This window comes from Penicillium manginii (genome assembly GCF_028828005.1).
Source record: "Penicillium manginii strain IBT 31320 chromosome Unknown utg000008l:1.0-3226943.0:1.0-3228205.0, whole genome shotgun sequence".
NCBI classification, from domain to species: domain Eukaryota; kingdom Fungi; phylum Ascomycota; class Eurotiomycetes; order Eurotiales; family Aspergillaceae; genus Penicillium; species Penicillium manginii.
The window spans coordinates 150,683-164,592 of record NW_026643109.1 but is presented as its reverse complement, the minus strand read 5'-3'; the positions used below and the strand labels follow the sequence as shown (position 1 = coordinate 164,592).

At 48.5% G+C, this 13,910-nt stretch overlaps 4 protein-coding genes across 4 annotated transcripts; 2 read left to right on the top strand and 2 right to left on the bottom strand.

The window, feature by feature from the left end:
* Nucleotides 1–9: 9 nt before the first annotated feature.
* Nucleotides 10–2,422, top strand: N7533_010697 (glutamate--tRNA ligase GUS1; the record flags this gene model as incomplete). Its single annotated transcript, XM_057107347.1, has 6 exons — nucleotides 10–270; nucleotides 332–877; nucleotides 927–1,196; nucleotides 1,249–1,391; nucleotides 1,447–1,730; nucleotides 1,788–2,422. 6 exons carry the CDS (start codon nucleotides 10–12, stop codon nucleotides 2,420–2,422), a joined length of 2,139 nt encoding a protein of 712 aa, XP_056954725.1.
* Nucleotides 2,423–4,412: 1,990 nt separating this feature from the next.
* N7533_010696 (BTB/POZ domain-containing protein) lies at nucleotides 4,413–5,357 on the bottom strand (the record flags this gene model as incomplete). Its single annotated transcript, XM_057107346.1, has 3 exons — nucleotides 4,413–5,009; nucleotides 5,055–5,186; nucleotides 5,247–5,357. The coding sequence occupies 3 exons, from the start codon at nucleotides 5,355–5,357 to the stop codon at nucleotides 4,413–4,415; spliced, it is 840 nt and encodes a 279-aa protein (XP_056954724.1).
* A 1,070-nt stretch (nucleotides 5,358–6,427) lies between these two features.
* On the top strand, nucleotides 6,428–9,681 carry N7533_010695 (putative plasma membrane H(+)ATPase; the record flags this gene model as incomplete). Its single annotated transcript, XM_057107345.1, has 4 exons — nucleotides 6,428–6,830; nucleotides 6,890–7,113; nucleotides 7,179–7,910; nucleotides 7,975–9,681. 4 exons carry the CDS (start codon nucleotides 6,428–6,430, stop codon nucleotides 9,679–9,681), a joined length of 3,066 nt encoding a protein of 1,021 aa, XP_056954723.1.
* Nucleotides 9,682–10,345: 664 nt separating this feature from the next.
* N7533_010694 (glycoside hydrolase family 18 protein) lies at nucleotides 10,346–12,206 on the bottom strand (the record flags this gene model as incomplete). Its single annotated transcript, XM_057107344.1, has 5 exons — nucleotides 10,346–11,672; nucleotides 11,722–11,849; nucleotides 11,904–11,917; nucleotides 11,975–12,037; nucleotides 12,098–12,206. 5 exons carry the CDS (start codon nucleotides 12,204–12,206, stop codon nucleotides 10,346–10,348), a joined length of 1,641 nt encoding a protein of 546 aa, XP_056954722.1.
* Between the last annotated feature and the right edge of the window lie 1,704 nt (nucleotides 12,207–13,910).

Sequence of the window (13,910 nt, the reverse complement as noted above, 5' to 3'; positions counted from 1 at the left end):
CACTGCACAATGACCCAATTCGATCTGACTGTGGCCACCCGTGGCAACCATGCCGCAATTCTGCCTGTGGTGCTGATTGCGACCTCTCTGAACGAGGCTCGTCCTGCCCCGGCCATCCAAATCAAGTATGAGGATACAGCAGTTCTCAGCGAGGGCGAGAAGGCGATTGTCCAGCTCACTACTGGCGGAAAGTCCGTGTTTGGAACCCTGGAGACCGTTAACGAGCTTTGCACTGCTTTCCCTTTCCTTGCGGGCAAAGACACCAAGCTTGTGAGTTCCATTACCCCGCCATATATCTACTTGGATTCATCTAATATCCATCTCTCTATAGGAGACCGAATGGATCTCTCAGCTCGAATCTTTCACTACCCTGGACTTCAAGGCCCTCGAACCTACCCTTCAGCGCCTTGACACCCACCTTCTCCTACGCTCATTTGTCGTCGGATACTCTCTTTCGACCCCGGATATCGCTCTGTGGGGTGCCCTCCGCGGTAACCGTGTTGCTGTCGCTGCTCTGAAGAAGGGTACGCTTGTCAACCTCACCCGCTGGTACCGATTCTTGGAGGAGCTCTGCCCCTGGACCACTGCTGCCATCGATTCTCTGACCGCTGCCGCCAAGGAGAAGAAGTCTGCGAAGTCTAAGGAGGGTGCCAGCTACGACATTGCCCTGAAGAACACCGATGGCGGTGTTGTCACTCGCTTCCCTCCTGAGCCTTCTGGATACCTGCACATTGGACACGCCAAGGCTGCTCTTCTCAACGACTACTTCGCTCACGAGAAGTATAACGGCACTCTTCTGCTTCGTTTTGATGACACCAACCCTTCCAACGAGAAGGAGGAGTTCCAAGATGCTATCATGGAGGATCTTGCTCTGATGGTAGGCTATCCATCCTTATTTAGTGAATTTTTTTTACTGACAAAAATAGGGTATCAAACCCAACAAAACCTCCTACACCAGTGACTACTTTGATGAGCTTTATGCCTATGGTATCGAGATCATCAAGCTGGGCAAGGCCTATGCCGACGATACCGACAAGGAGACCATGCAGAAACAGCGTTGGGATGGTATCCCTAGCGCGCGCCGTGAGCTTTCTCCCGAGGAGAGCTTGGCCCGCTTCGAGGAGATGAAGAAGGGTACTCCCGAGGGTCTGCGCTGGTGCATTCGTGCCAAGATCTCTGCCGATGACAAGAACAAGGTACTGTACTATCAAGTATATTTGACGAAACAAACACACTAATACTTCATAGGCCCTTCGTGACCCTGTCATCTACCGCTGCAACCCAGCTCCCCACCACCGTACCGGTACCAAGTGGAAGATCTATCCCACCTACGACTTCGCCTGCCCTGTCGTCGATTCGATGGAGGGAGTCACCCACGCCCTGCGTACCATGTGAGTATACGCTATACTTCTCGATATATTATCGCAAAGCTAATTTTCCTGTTAGCGAGTACCGTGACCGCAACCCTCAGTACCAGTGGATGCTTGACACCCTTAGCCTGCGCGGCGTCCAGGTTTGGGACTTTGCTCGCATGAACTTCATCCGCACTCTCCTGTCCAAGCGTAAGCTGACCAAGCTGGTTGAGAGCGGAGTTGTCTGGGGCTGGGACGATCCTCGCTTCCCTACCATTCGCGGTATCAGACGTCGCGGTATGACCATCCCTGCCCTCCGGGAGTTCATCCTGAAGCAGGGTCCTTCCAAGGCCGTCACTCTGTTCGACTGGGCTCTTAGTAAGTCAAATTCCCATCTCTTATATCTTTAACTACATAAATACTAACAAACCACAGTCTGGGCTACCAACAAGAAGTACATCGACCCTGTTGCTCCTCGTCACACTGCTATTGCTAGCAAGGATGCCGTCAAGGCCACTCTCACCAACGGCCCTACTGCCCCTTACACCGAGGAGAAGGCCAAGCACGCCAAGAACGCTGCCGTTGGTATGAAGACCGTCGCTTTCAGCGCCAACGTCCTTCTCGAGCAGGAGGACGTCAAGCTCTTCAAGCAGGACGAGGAGATCACCCTCATGAATTGGGGCAACGCTTTCGTTCGCAAGATTACCACCGGTGCCGATGGCGTTATCACCGGCCTCGACCTCGAGCTGAACCCCGGCGGTGATGTCAAGAAGACTGAGAAGAAGGTTACTTGGCTCGCCACCGAGGGCCAGGACCTGGTCCCCGTTGAGCTGGTCGATTTCGACTACCTGCTGAACAAGGACTCCCTGACTGAGGATGACAAGCTTGAGGATGTTCTCAACTACAACACTGAGTTCCGTGATAGCGGTGTGGCCGATGGCAATGTCGCTCAGCTCAAGGTTGGTGACATCATCCAGTTCGATCGTAAGGGCTACTACCGTGTTGACCAGGCTGCTGCCCCTGGTGTCCCGGCTGTGTTCTTCAACATCCCCACTGGTAAGCAAAAATAAATGGTGGGCGATGACTTATGTGTGACGTGAACGAGAAAATTGGATGTAGTTATGTGAATTTAAATGAAGATGTGTATACTTGCTCGTAAATCTCTGGAATTGTAGACATCTTTTCTTAACCGGTTCTTGGGTGGATACGCCGCTCATTCGTCCCTCTTTACTGGTGTAATTATGAGGCCTCGAAGTTCAAATTAGCCCACCACAATGTTCATTCAAAATAATCCACAGATCATATGGGATTAGAGTATCCCGAGACATTTCCAACCCGGATCGCTCTATCTTGTGTCGTTAGCAGACAGTCAAACGCACGCGGCATACGAGTACGGTCTAATGTTTTCCTTTCGAGGGCTAGACATGTACCAAGAGCGAGGCTCATGGGTAGGAGATTCGGGCACGGCAGTCTTGGAAAGCCGTGCCCAGATCCGGAGAATCAATCCCCCAAACTAGACCTCAGACTTGGCGAATTCGGAAATATCCATATTGACCCGGTGCTCCGACACCCTTCAGCTTGACTGTACTATAAAAGACGGAAGTTCGATTGTGTGCCCCTTCAAGTGATGGCATTCGCTTTGGTTTAAGCGTATTGGCCGGTATCAAGGCTTCTCCAGACTTAAAAGCCAGACTTTGGCTGCCTCTATTGCAGTGTTGGGTGTAAGCAAACGCGAGAACGCGTTCAATACACTCCGGATCGTCGCCAAACATATAGAGAACATGAGTCGAAAATTCCTTTTCGAGTCTCAGAGATTAGCTATCGGCCTTTCAATCAAATGCATATTTTGGTATTTCATACCTTCAAGTCACTTTTTGCGACATCCTTGAAAAAAGTAAGACTTTCCATGGTTTTGGTTCGATCTTCAAGCACGTGCAATTGTTCTTGCACAGTTTGGAATGCGCGGCTGAGGCGCTCAAGCCCACGGCTTACTGCCTCGCTGTGAATGACCATTGTTTAGCTGGAGAATATTAGAACATAATGAATAGAATCTTTCGCAAGTGATCAGGAGGAGGCTTACCTCATAAATCTTTGCAGGGGACTAGGATAACGGATTTGTGCAAAAGCAAAGTACGGCCGGGAGTGAATCGGATCTCTCAATCTTCATATTTGATGGAATATGAAAGCCAGAAAGCGGTGCTTACATGCGGAAATATACCAGAGAGATTGTGCGAGAGAGAGGGAGAGAGAGACAGGAAGGTAAGATATGAGTGCCTGGTGTGGTGCCTGCCTGGTATGGTACCCAAGGGTACCGGTATTCCCCATACAAATTTGCACCCTGCTTATTCACCTAATTCCCTACAGTCGCAAAACCGCTATTACTTAAATATCACTATGGTTATAACATGATACTATCTTACTGTCTACTTTCCTACAATACCACTATACCTCTGATTGTCACTACTTCTACTACTTAAATATCTTAAATCTACTACTTATTGGAGATAAGATGTAACCAAATATTATGTGTAGTTATATACTCAATATTCTGAATGACTAGTATCAAGTAATTTATAAGGACGGAATAGCTCCATAGAGACAGGCAACAGGGGGACGGCAGGGCAGCAAGCTTAGAGCAACAATAGACTCAGACTAAGATACACTGGCTAGATCCAAATTTGTATAGGGAACACTTATAATTTTAGGACGCAGGTATGACAGGTAGCTTCTAGGGCAGTCAGAATAAAATACCACCTATTCCTATTGGAACCAGCGTTCAGTCGATTGCATCTATCAAGCCCCGTAACTTTGGAAATTGAAGCGACACAAAACAAGCATGGCCATAACCAACCACCGGAGAAGATTTTCTGCTACTGGTCTGTCCCAAGAAGAACCATATGTTACCTACTTGAGTGAACATAATGTTTAAATTGGCTAAATTATTGATTATCAGGCTACTTAGGTAGCTACTCGAATGTCTGGGAAATTTGAATCCTACTATAATCAATCTCTGACCTGGTCTTGATCTCGATTGATTCAATTGTGCATATTTTTGACTACTTATTGCATTCTGATGCATTCAAACTCCAGTAATTTTTTGGAATATGAGACCTCCTCTCTATGGTATCGCCGAATGCCCTGCAGCAATGTCTGTAGTGTGATTTGCTGCAGGGTTTTATCATTTCCCCGGCTTCGATACACCTTTTTACTTCCTGATTCGCGGTCTTTGGTTTTTGGGAGCTTTTTGGCTAGCTGGATATTTCCCTCTCTCGAGCAATCGACTTGAATCACCAAGTCTTCGACTTCAAGGGCGAGCTCTTTGTTGATAGTCTGCATCTTCTCCACAAGTGATGCTCCGAGGATTCCAGACTTCCGAATCAAATGAAGAAAGCCAATATTAAATTCCTGGTTGGCAATGAACTGAGTATAACTCTTCGAAATTGTTTTGGCGAGATAATTTTGAAGCGTCGGGTCAATGTCGCCTGAAGGACTACAGTCCAGGATCTCGTTTGCTGCGATCAGAAATGCTTTGGACTTCATATTCGCATTGTCGTTCAACCAGTGCTTGATTCTCGCTCCAGAAAACCTTTTCAAGTCGGAGATCCCAAATTTTTCAGCGGCAATATAGACGTCGATGTTATTCATAAACCCCTCGGTCTCAGATGTCAGAGAATCTTACTTGAATGGGTTATTTATTGCCACCAATTCAATCCCTAGTTCCATGGTGTGTCCGACTCGGATCTCTTCGTAATTCTGGATGTAGAGAAAAGAAAGAACGCGCTCGATGATCGGGACTTTATCCTCAGACAGATCAACGATACCACTTATTGATGCCTTGTCAAGTTAGCCCCCAATCCTCAGTCCTCATTCCTCAATATATTGAAATGACCTTACTCTGAATCCATTGCGCATAGCAGCTCCGAAAAAAGTGGATCGAGAGCAGACGATGACACGATGCATATTGAAGGTGAAGTCTCCACAGGTGATCTTCATATTAGAGTGCATTCCTTGAAGAAATGAATCCAGCAGGTAACTGCTGTTGAATTCCATCTTGGTGGTAGTCAAAATGAGACAAGCCTCAGTTTGCCTGGGTGCAGGAGGCAAATTGTCAGGTCAATCTAAGCTGAGAGAAGGGGAGAAGATTTATAGTAATCATAGGAAAGATAAGGGGAAATTGCGAAGTTCCTATCAGATAGGGAAGTGGGCAGATGTCAAACAAGAGGACAACCTAGACAGTCAACAATATCCTCTATACTAGTAGTACTCTAGCCTAGCGAGCCACAGATACCGCATGAATGTGGATGGACGGTCAGCCTTGTGGGTGAGCTGTCAGAAAGCTTGGAATAAGTTGGCCAATGATGAGTGCAGACGGGGCCGCTAAATGGCGATCTCCCCGCGACTCCACCTCGTATAGATATAACCAAGTTGCAACGAGGTTTGAGCTTATTGTTTTGCGACTCTTTGTGTTATTTCACTTTAGCTTGCTTGGCTGAAAGATGGAACCCTGGCATGTATCCATGGATGAAGACGCGTCTGGGAAATTGTACTGGCTGGACCCTTTCCATGTCCATGGTCTTGAGCAACGGCCCGTTCTTGAGGATGCTCGTATGGGTAGAGAGATCTTCTCATACGTCAGAATCGGTTAATGGTAGCCGAATTGAGTTGGTACTAGTTGGTACCGGTTGGTTTCTTTCAAAACTGCCTCAAGGCGGTGCTATTCCTGCGGAGTGTGGTATCATGGTATCATGTAGTGCCCAATACTTCCTAGCGTCGACGTCAGCATGAACGACTGAAGAAGAGGGGTGTGAACTTTTCAAGTTCTGAATTCTTTTTCTCATTCCATTGTGTGAATTAGACAGATTTTTGTTCTTTTTTTGTTTCATTTTGCTCTGAAGTGTCTACCCTCGGCAAGGACGGCATCTTCTTCGCTGTTGACAAACACGCCTGGTGTCTTCTTCCCTTTCTTCCTCCCCTTCCTCTTCCTTCCGCCACCCCCTCCTTCTTTCACTCCCATAAAGAAACATCTCCACTCATATTCATTTCTGTGCTCGTGAAAAGGCTACCCTTCCCCCAGTATGGCGAGCCAGGGTGACGCAGAACGTGCTGACGGGCGTCGTGGCTCTCGTATCTCACGCGCTTCCTTGAAGGAAGATTGGGCTACGCTGGACGAGTATGGAAAGCTCGTTAAGTATGTCTCGACTTACAAAGATGCCAGCGCCATTGCCTCGGAAGATGCCGATGTCGAGGAAAAGCGCCTCTGGTATGCTCCATGGAAGAAGCAAAAGGTGCATGTTCGAAAGCTGGACAGCAAAGGTCCAACTTTTCCCGATGACTGGCTCATCACCGACATTCGCCAAGGTCTTTCGAGCGAGGAAGTCAACACACGTCGTCGCCGTTCGGGCTGGAACGAGCTCGTCTCTGAGAAAGAGAACCCCATTGCCAAGATCCTTTCGTACTTCCAAGGTCCTATTTTGTACGGTGAGTCGGCTCCAAAACTTGTCACGCTCGGTATCAACAGTAATAACCCCGGTTAATAGTCATGGAACTGGCTGTCTTGCTCGCTGCCGGACTTGAGGACTGGATCGACTTCGGTGTCATCATCGGTATCCTGTGTCTGAATGCAGCTGTCGGCTGGTATCAGGAGAAGCAAGCTGCCGATGTAGTTGCCAGTCTGAAGGGTGATATTGCTATGCGTGCTATTGTCATCCGGGACAGCACCCAGCAAGAAATACTGGCTCGTGAATTGGTTCCTGGGGACGTGGTAAGTGAATCCAGCGATCATGAACACCCATCTACGACTCTATCAGCCGCTAACAGAACATCTAGATCATCGTTGGCGAAGGCCAAGTGGTTCCGGGTGATGCCAAAGTCATCTGTGATTTCAACGACCCCAACGGTTGGGAAGAATTTAACCAACTTCAAGAGCAAGGTATGCTCGGTGGCGGCTCCGAGACTGATGATGAAGATGAACAGCATAAGGAGCAGAAAAATCCCCAGCCTGTGGACAATGCCGACGCTGCCAACGCTACTGACGCTGCCAAGGAAGGCGAAGATGGTGAGGGATCTCCACAGCCGAAAACTCGAAAGCGTGGGTATCCCATTCTTGCCTGTGATCACTCTGCAATCACCGGAGAGTCTTTGGCCGTCGACCGCTACATGGGCGATTTGATCTACTACACGACCGGGTGTAAGCGAGGCAAATCATATGCTGTTATTCAGGCCCCGGCGAAGACATCATTCGTTGGCCGCACTGCCAGTATGGTCCAATCCGCAAAGGGTGCTGGTCACTTTGAGCTTGTGATGGATAACATTGGAACTTCACTCTTGGTTCTCGTCATGGCGTGGATCCTGGCCGCCTGGATTGGTGGCTTCTTCCGCCATATCCCCATTGCCTCTCCCGGGCAGCAGACACTGCTCCACTACACCTTGTCGTTGCTGATCATCGGTGTTCCTGTCGGTCTTCCAGTTGTTACTACTACGACTATGGCTGTGGGTGCCGCGTATCTTGCGAAGAAGAAGGCAATCGTCCAAAAGCTAACCGCCATTGAATCGCTTGCAGTAAGTCTCCCCCGACAATTGTCTATCAGATCCACATCATGCGATCAGTACTAACCACTACCAGGGTGTCGATATTCTCTGCTCTGATAAAACTGGTACTCTGACTGCCAACAAACTGAGTATTCGGGATCCTTATGTCGCAGAGGGCGTCGACATTGACTGGATGTTTGCCGTTGCAGCTCTAGCATCTTCGCATAATACTGAATCATTGGACCCAATTGACAAAGTGACGGTATTGGCACTTCGTCAATATCCTCGTGCTCGTGAAATTTTGCGTCGCGGATGGACGACTGAAAAATTTACGCCATTTGATCCAGTGTCAAAGCGAATTGTTACCGTTGCCAGTTGTGATGGAACCCGCTACACTTGCACGAAGGGCGCTCCTAAGGCAGTCCTTCAGCTCACAAACTGTTCGAAGGAAGTCGCAGATCTCTACAAGGCCAAGGCACAAGAGTTCGCTCACAGAGGCTTCCGCTCACTCGGCGTTGCTGTCCAGAAAGAAGGCGAGGATTGGACTTTACTCGGAATGTTGCCTATGTTTGATCCACCTCGTGAAGATACGGCGCAGACTATAAGCGAAGCCCAGAACCTTGGTATCAGTGTGAAAATGCTGACTGGTGATGCTATTGCTATTGCAAAGGAAACTTGCAAAATGCTAGCACTCGGTACCAAAGTTTACAATTCTGATAAACTCATCCATGGTGGTCTCAGTGGCGCAATGGCAGGCGATCTGGTCGAAAAAGCCGACGGGTTTGCTGAAGTCTTCCCTGAGCACAAATACCAGGTGGTTCAAATGCTTCAAGAACGCGGGCATCTTACAGCTATGACGGGTGATGGTGTGAACGATGCACCGTCGCTGAAAAAAGCTGATTGTGGAATAGCAGTGGAAGGTGCATCTGAAGCCGCACAATCAGCATCTGATATTGTTTTTCTTGAACCTGGCTTGTCGACAATTATCGACTCGATCAAGGTTGCGCGACAGATCTTTCACCGCATGAAAGCATACATCCAGTATCGTATTGCTCTTTGCTTGCACCTGGAGATTTATCTGGTAACTTCGATGATTATTCTCAATGAAAGCATCCGTGTCGAATTGATCGTTTTCTTGGCTCTTTTTGCCGACTTGGCAACTGTGGCCGTGGCCTACGACCATGCATCATTCGAACTGCGCCCGGTGGAATGGCAACTTCCGAAAATCTGGTTCATTTCTGTGCTTCTGGGCATCCTCCTTGCTCTGGGTACGTGGGTGGTGCGAGGTAGTATGTTTCTACCAAGCGGTGGCATCATTCAAAACTGGGGTTCGATTCAGGAAGTGCTTTTCTTGGAAGTTGCGCTTACAGAAAACTGGCTGATCTTTGTTACGCGTGGTAGTGACACATGGCCATCGTTTCAGCTGGTAACCGCGATTCTGGGAGTCGACGCTCTAGCTACGATTTTCTGCTTGTTCGGCTGGTTCACGAATGAGGATATGAAGACCAATCCCCCGGATAAGTTTGTCGAGACCAGCAACGGTTGGACCGATATCGTGACTGTCGTTCGAGTCTGGGGTTACAGTCTCGGCGTGGAAATTGTTATCGCTCTCGTCTACTTCATTCTCAATAAGATCAAGTGGCTTGATGATCTTGGCCGCGTTAAGCGTACCAAGGGTGAAATCAAGATGGAGAATTTGCTCGGTCATCTGGCTCGCCTGACTGTCGAGTACGATGAGCCTGGTAAGCCGAAGGGTCGCTACTTTTTGGCGGCTAGCAAGGAAGAGGAGGATGTTGAGTGAAGGGGCTGGTACTAGGATTATGTGGGGCTCCATTAAAGTGTCGCCGGGGGTCATTCCAAGGGATATGGTCATCTCCTTGCTCTCATGATACGTTCATTTTACCTAGATCTAGGGCTTATTAATTTCTATGGCCTTTTTTCCCAAATTTTCATGCCTCGCGTCGTGAAATGGAGAGGAAAGATAGACGTAGGGTTGAATCTTTTCGCCATTTTTTGTGTCTTGCTTGTTTTTTCAATTTCTTTCTTTCTGATACTCTAACCAAATGTGTAACATAGATGTAGGCACCGGGCAGTCATGGCTTTTGTGAATCAATTACCTAGGAATTTTGCTTACAAGATAGGATTATTACCCCTGCGAGCGTTGGAATGAACTGAAGCCCAGGCATGTAAGGACAAACTTTACGCAATCTCAAAGACCGGCTGACTGAATGGATTTGATTCCAATCGATATTAGATTATAAATTATGGGTATCAAGGAGAGCAAATGGAGAAAGTACATGTTATGATGGGAGTCATAGTAGAAGGAGCGGGTCCAGAAATGGAAGAGAAAGACCCAGATCTGGAATATAATGGGAAAAGTGTCAAAGCGAGGAGAATATCCCCCCCCCCCCCCTCCATCCCCCCTTGATTGCAACGCCTATCAGAACAAAGATTCTCCGCCGAACCTAGTTTTGGATGCGTTTGGCGAATCGGAGATTCTTGGTCAGGCCGTGAGCCACATTCATGAGAGGAGCGTTGGCCTGTTGTAGACCCTTCAGCAGGCCGAAGAGATCGGAGCCCAGGAGGGTGGGTCCGGCAGCATCAGCACCCTTGGGGACTTCAGGGGTCTCAGGAAGAGTAGGGGCTGGTGGATCCGCAGGAGTCGGAAGACTGTTAGTATCATTCGACATATCGGAAGTTGGGTCGAAATCGGGGTCAACGGGCATATCGTCGTCATTGTCGTCGTCGTCCTCGTCTTCGACAGGCGGCTTGGGCGCAGGCTTGGTGGTAGTGGTGGGTTCTGCAACGTGCTTTGTAGTCGAGGTCGAAGTCGAGGTCTTGGTTGGCTTGGGAGCAGGCTCGGTAGCAGGCTTCTTGGTCGATGTAGTCGTTGGCTTAGCCTGGGTGTTGGAGGTCGGCTTCGGCGCGGTGGTAGTCGGCTTTTCGGGCTCACTGGACGAGGATCCAGATGCAGATGAGGAGGAAGAGGAGGACGAGGAGCCGGGTGCATTGGAATATTGCGAGGTATTCGGTGAGTTAGTGGACGAAGGTGCAGACGCCGTGGTCGACGCCGAGTTGGACGGCGACGACGAACCAGAATCACCACTGCCATCACCCAGAGACTTGACTATGCTGTCAATAAACCCTTCATTTGCGTATGCCTGTGTTACATCCCACATCATGACACCTCCGAAGCTCTCGAATTTCTTCGAGTACTCGATCACCTCGGCCAGCTTGTCGGCTGGTATGTATCCCGTGCTGGCGGCGGTTGTATAGGCGGGGACACCAACGATGACCTTGACATCCTTGTTCTTGGAAACAGTCTTGGCCCAGTTGTCCCATTCTTCGAAGTTATACTTTGAGCTTTTGGCGTCTTTGTTGAAGTTATTAACGCCGCAGAAGTTGTTGTAGAACTGCACCCAGATAGCATCGATATCCACAGGGCCGTTGAGGATGTCCTTGTCGGCTTGGTCAGGGTATGGGCATTGAGGGGCAGCAGTCAAGAAGTATTTTCTATCAGTCTCCTTGTTGATCAGGGCGCGGAGCTCGTTGGCGAAAGGGGCCATGTGCATCACGCTGGATTCGAAGTCGAAGTCGAATCCGTCGAGGGCAACATCATCAAACGGACGCTTCATTTTGGAACCTTCCTTGACGGGACCAAAGGTCTCCCACATCAACTGGGCTCCAGCCTTTGCATCTTCCTCGCTCTTGAAGCCGCCCTCGCTGTAAGTGGCACCGCCGATGGACAAGAGAATGGTTTTACCCTTCTCCTGGCACTTTTTGATATCTTGACTGCCGAATGTTAGTTTGTCGCAGGGGTTGTGTCACCGACCATACGTACCCAATCTTAGGGCAGTGCTTCAGTTGAGTTCCCTCGAACACTTCACAATCCTCTGATGTGACAGCAAAGTCAATCTCGGGAGCACCGCCAGGTCCATTGACCATCATGTCGAAAGCGATGGGAAGAACCTATGTCTCTCTATCAGTTACCCTCATCGAATTCCCTGGATCAAAGTTTCATACATCGATATTATCGTCTGGGCAATATGTTAGTTCTGATATCTTGGTTTTCTGCCATGCCTCAAACTACTTACCCTCGCAGTAATGCGCTAGTGGCTTCTGATTCTCTCCACCCTTTCCTTGCAATGAGTTCTGGCCTTTAAAACACGGGCCTTAGTTAGTAGCCTTCTCTAGCTCCTGGTGCATTTATCTCTTACCCCAGTAGACAACGACGTTAGAACTCGAGTTCAAGTCGAGTTTTGCCTGAGCTCCACCCAAGGAAGCCAGCAACAGGGACCAAGAAATGTACGTCTGAGAGCGACGCATAGTGTTGTTAAAAATAATGAATGGCGAGTATAATTAAGCTGGTTGCGAGTATTAAAGAAAGAAAGAAAAAAGCAACTATAACCCTAGAAGGAGCGGCGGGATCAGAGCCCAGGAGAAAGGTCGAATTGTCGTAAACGCACGAGATAACACGCGTATGAACCCTGTGACAAGTTCACCTTAAATAGGACCCCGTCGAGTATTTTGCCTACCAGTCTGCATGCCACTGAGAAAAACAATCCACCTGGCCCGCTGCGTCATTTGGCCGCACTGGCACTCATCCCGCATGGTATGGGCCGCAATGTCCCCCCGCCAGCCAACCCGAACAACAAGGCTTCACCCCGGCCGGAGGGAATTTCTAGCGTGGATCATTAACGTCAACTTGAAATATTCTCCCTGGGTATGTTAATTGGTTTCTCCTTCCAGTTTCGCGGTGCAGTTTACATTCCGGGGTGGTTGTCAAGGGGGCAGGCGGATGATCTGGGAATGTTCATCCAGAAGCGCGGGAATCGACCACCAAACATGTTCTAGGCCGCGTCGGAAGCTTTCTGGCGTGAAATTATTGCCGGGCTTGAAAAGCATGAGCTTGTTTTGTGTGAGGTTCGTCTCCGACGAGGTAGTTCTCCATCACCAGCGTCTATCAAAACAAGCAGATAACGCTGGAGGAATGAATTATAGTTCGAGTTTCCCCTGTGTCATTGGCATTCCAATTTGGCAGAGGGTAAAGTAGACTAGTTTTGACCGTCATTGAACACAAATTGGAGTGCAAAATGAATGAAATCCACCAACTCAGAGGCGTGCAGCCAAATCCCTCCTCCGCGCAGTCTCTTTTTGTCATTATGTGCCCGTTTGATTTCATCTTTCAATAGCGCGAGTTCACCTTTATATTGGCTTGCAAAGTCAATTCAACCCTGTTCCCTCTTTGAAATTTAGGTGCGTCGATTTTTCGTTCCAGTGCTGCAACTCTAGATAGCGGATCACTGTCTTAATCATTTGACGAAACTGAATATAGTTACGGGCCACCATCGGGGACCACCGAACCTTATTCGTATCTCTATGATTCATTCTCGTGTTGTGTAGATAATTATACTTCGACTACTATTACTCGCTCGTCAATCCAATGTTACTAGGCGCATAATCCCATATAAATTGACCGGTATGGCCTCACGGCATGTTTCTGTGCTGCTATACCTAGGTATAGTATAAATTACTACGTGCCTACCTAGGTACGTGATCTCTTCTCATGCAACTTGAATGCTCTCTAGTATCATGGAACATCTAAATCTGATGCTTAGATATTAAAGAGACACTATATTACAACGCCAACACAACAGATATGCCTTGATACAAGCAGATGTTAGACACTGAGGCCACCTTCCCCAAGATCGACTTCAGCAACAGCCTCGGGCTTTGCGATGAGAGACGCGAGGCGGTAAAAGCCAAGCAGGCGATGGATGAGACAATTGGGAACTTCATGATGGAACTCGGAGCTACAGGAAAGGAGTGTAATCAGTGCACTTTAGTAGCATATATAGCTTTTGAATTGGCTCTAGATCTAGTGTACTTACAGGACGTGAAAAACCGGACAAGATGCCACCCCTTACTTGTCCTAGATCTTATAATGTTCTATGGGAATTGTTTCTCAAATTTACATCAATCCAGTATACGACCAATAAGCAGACTTCCTCTGTCTCCCTCTTCTCTCTT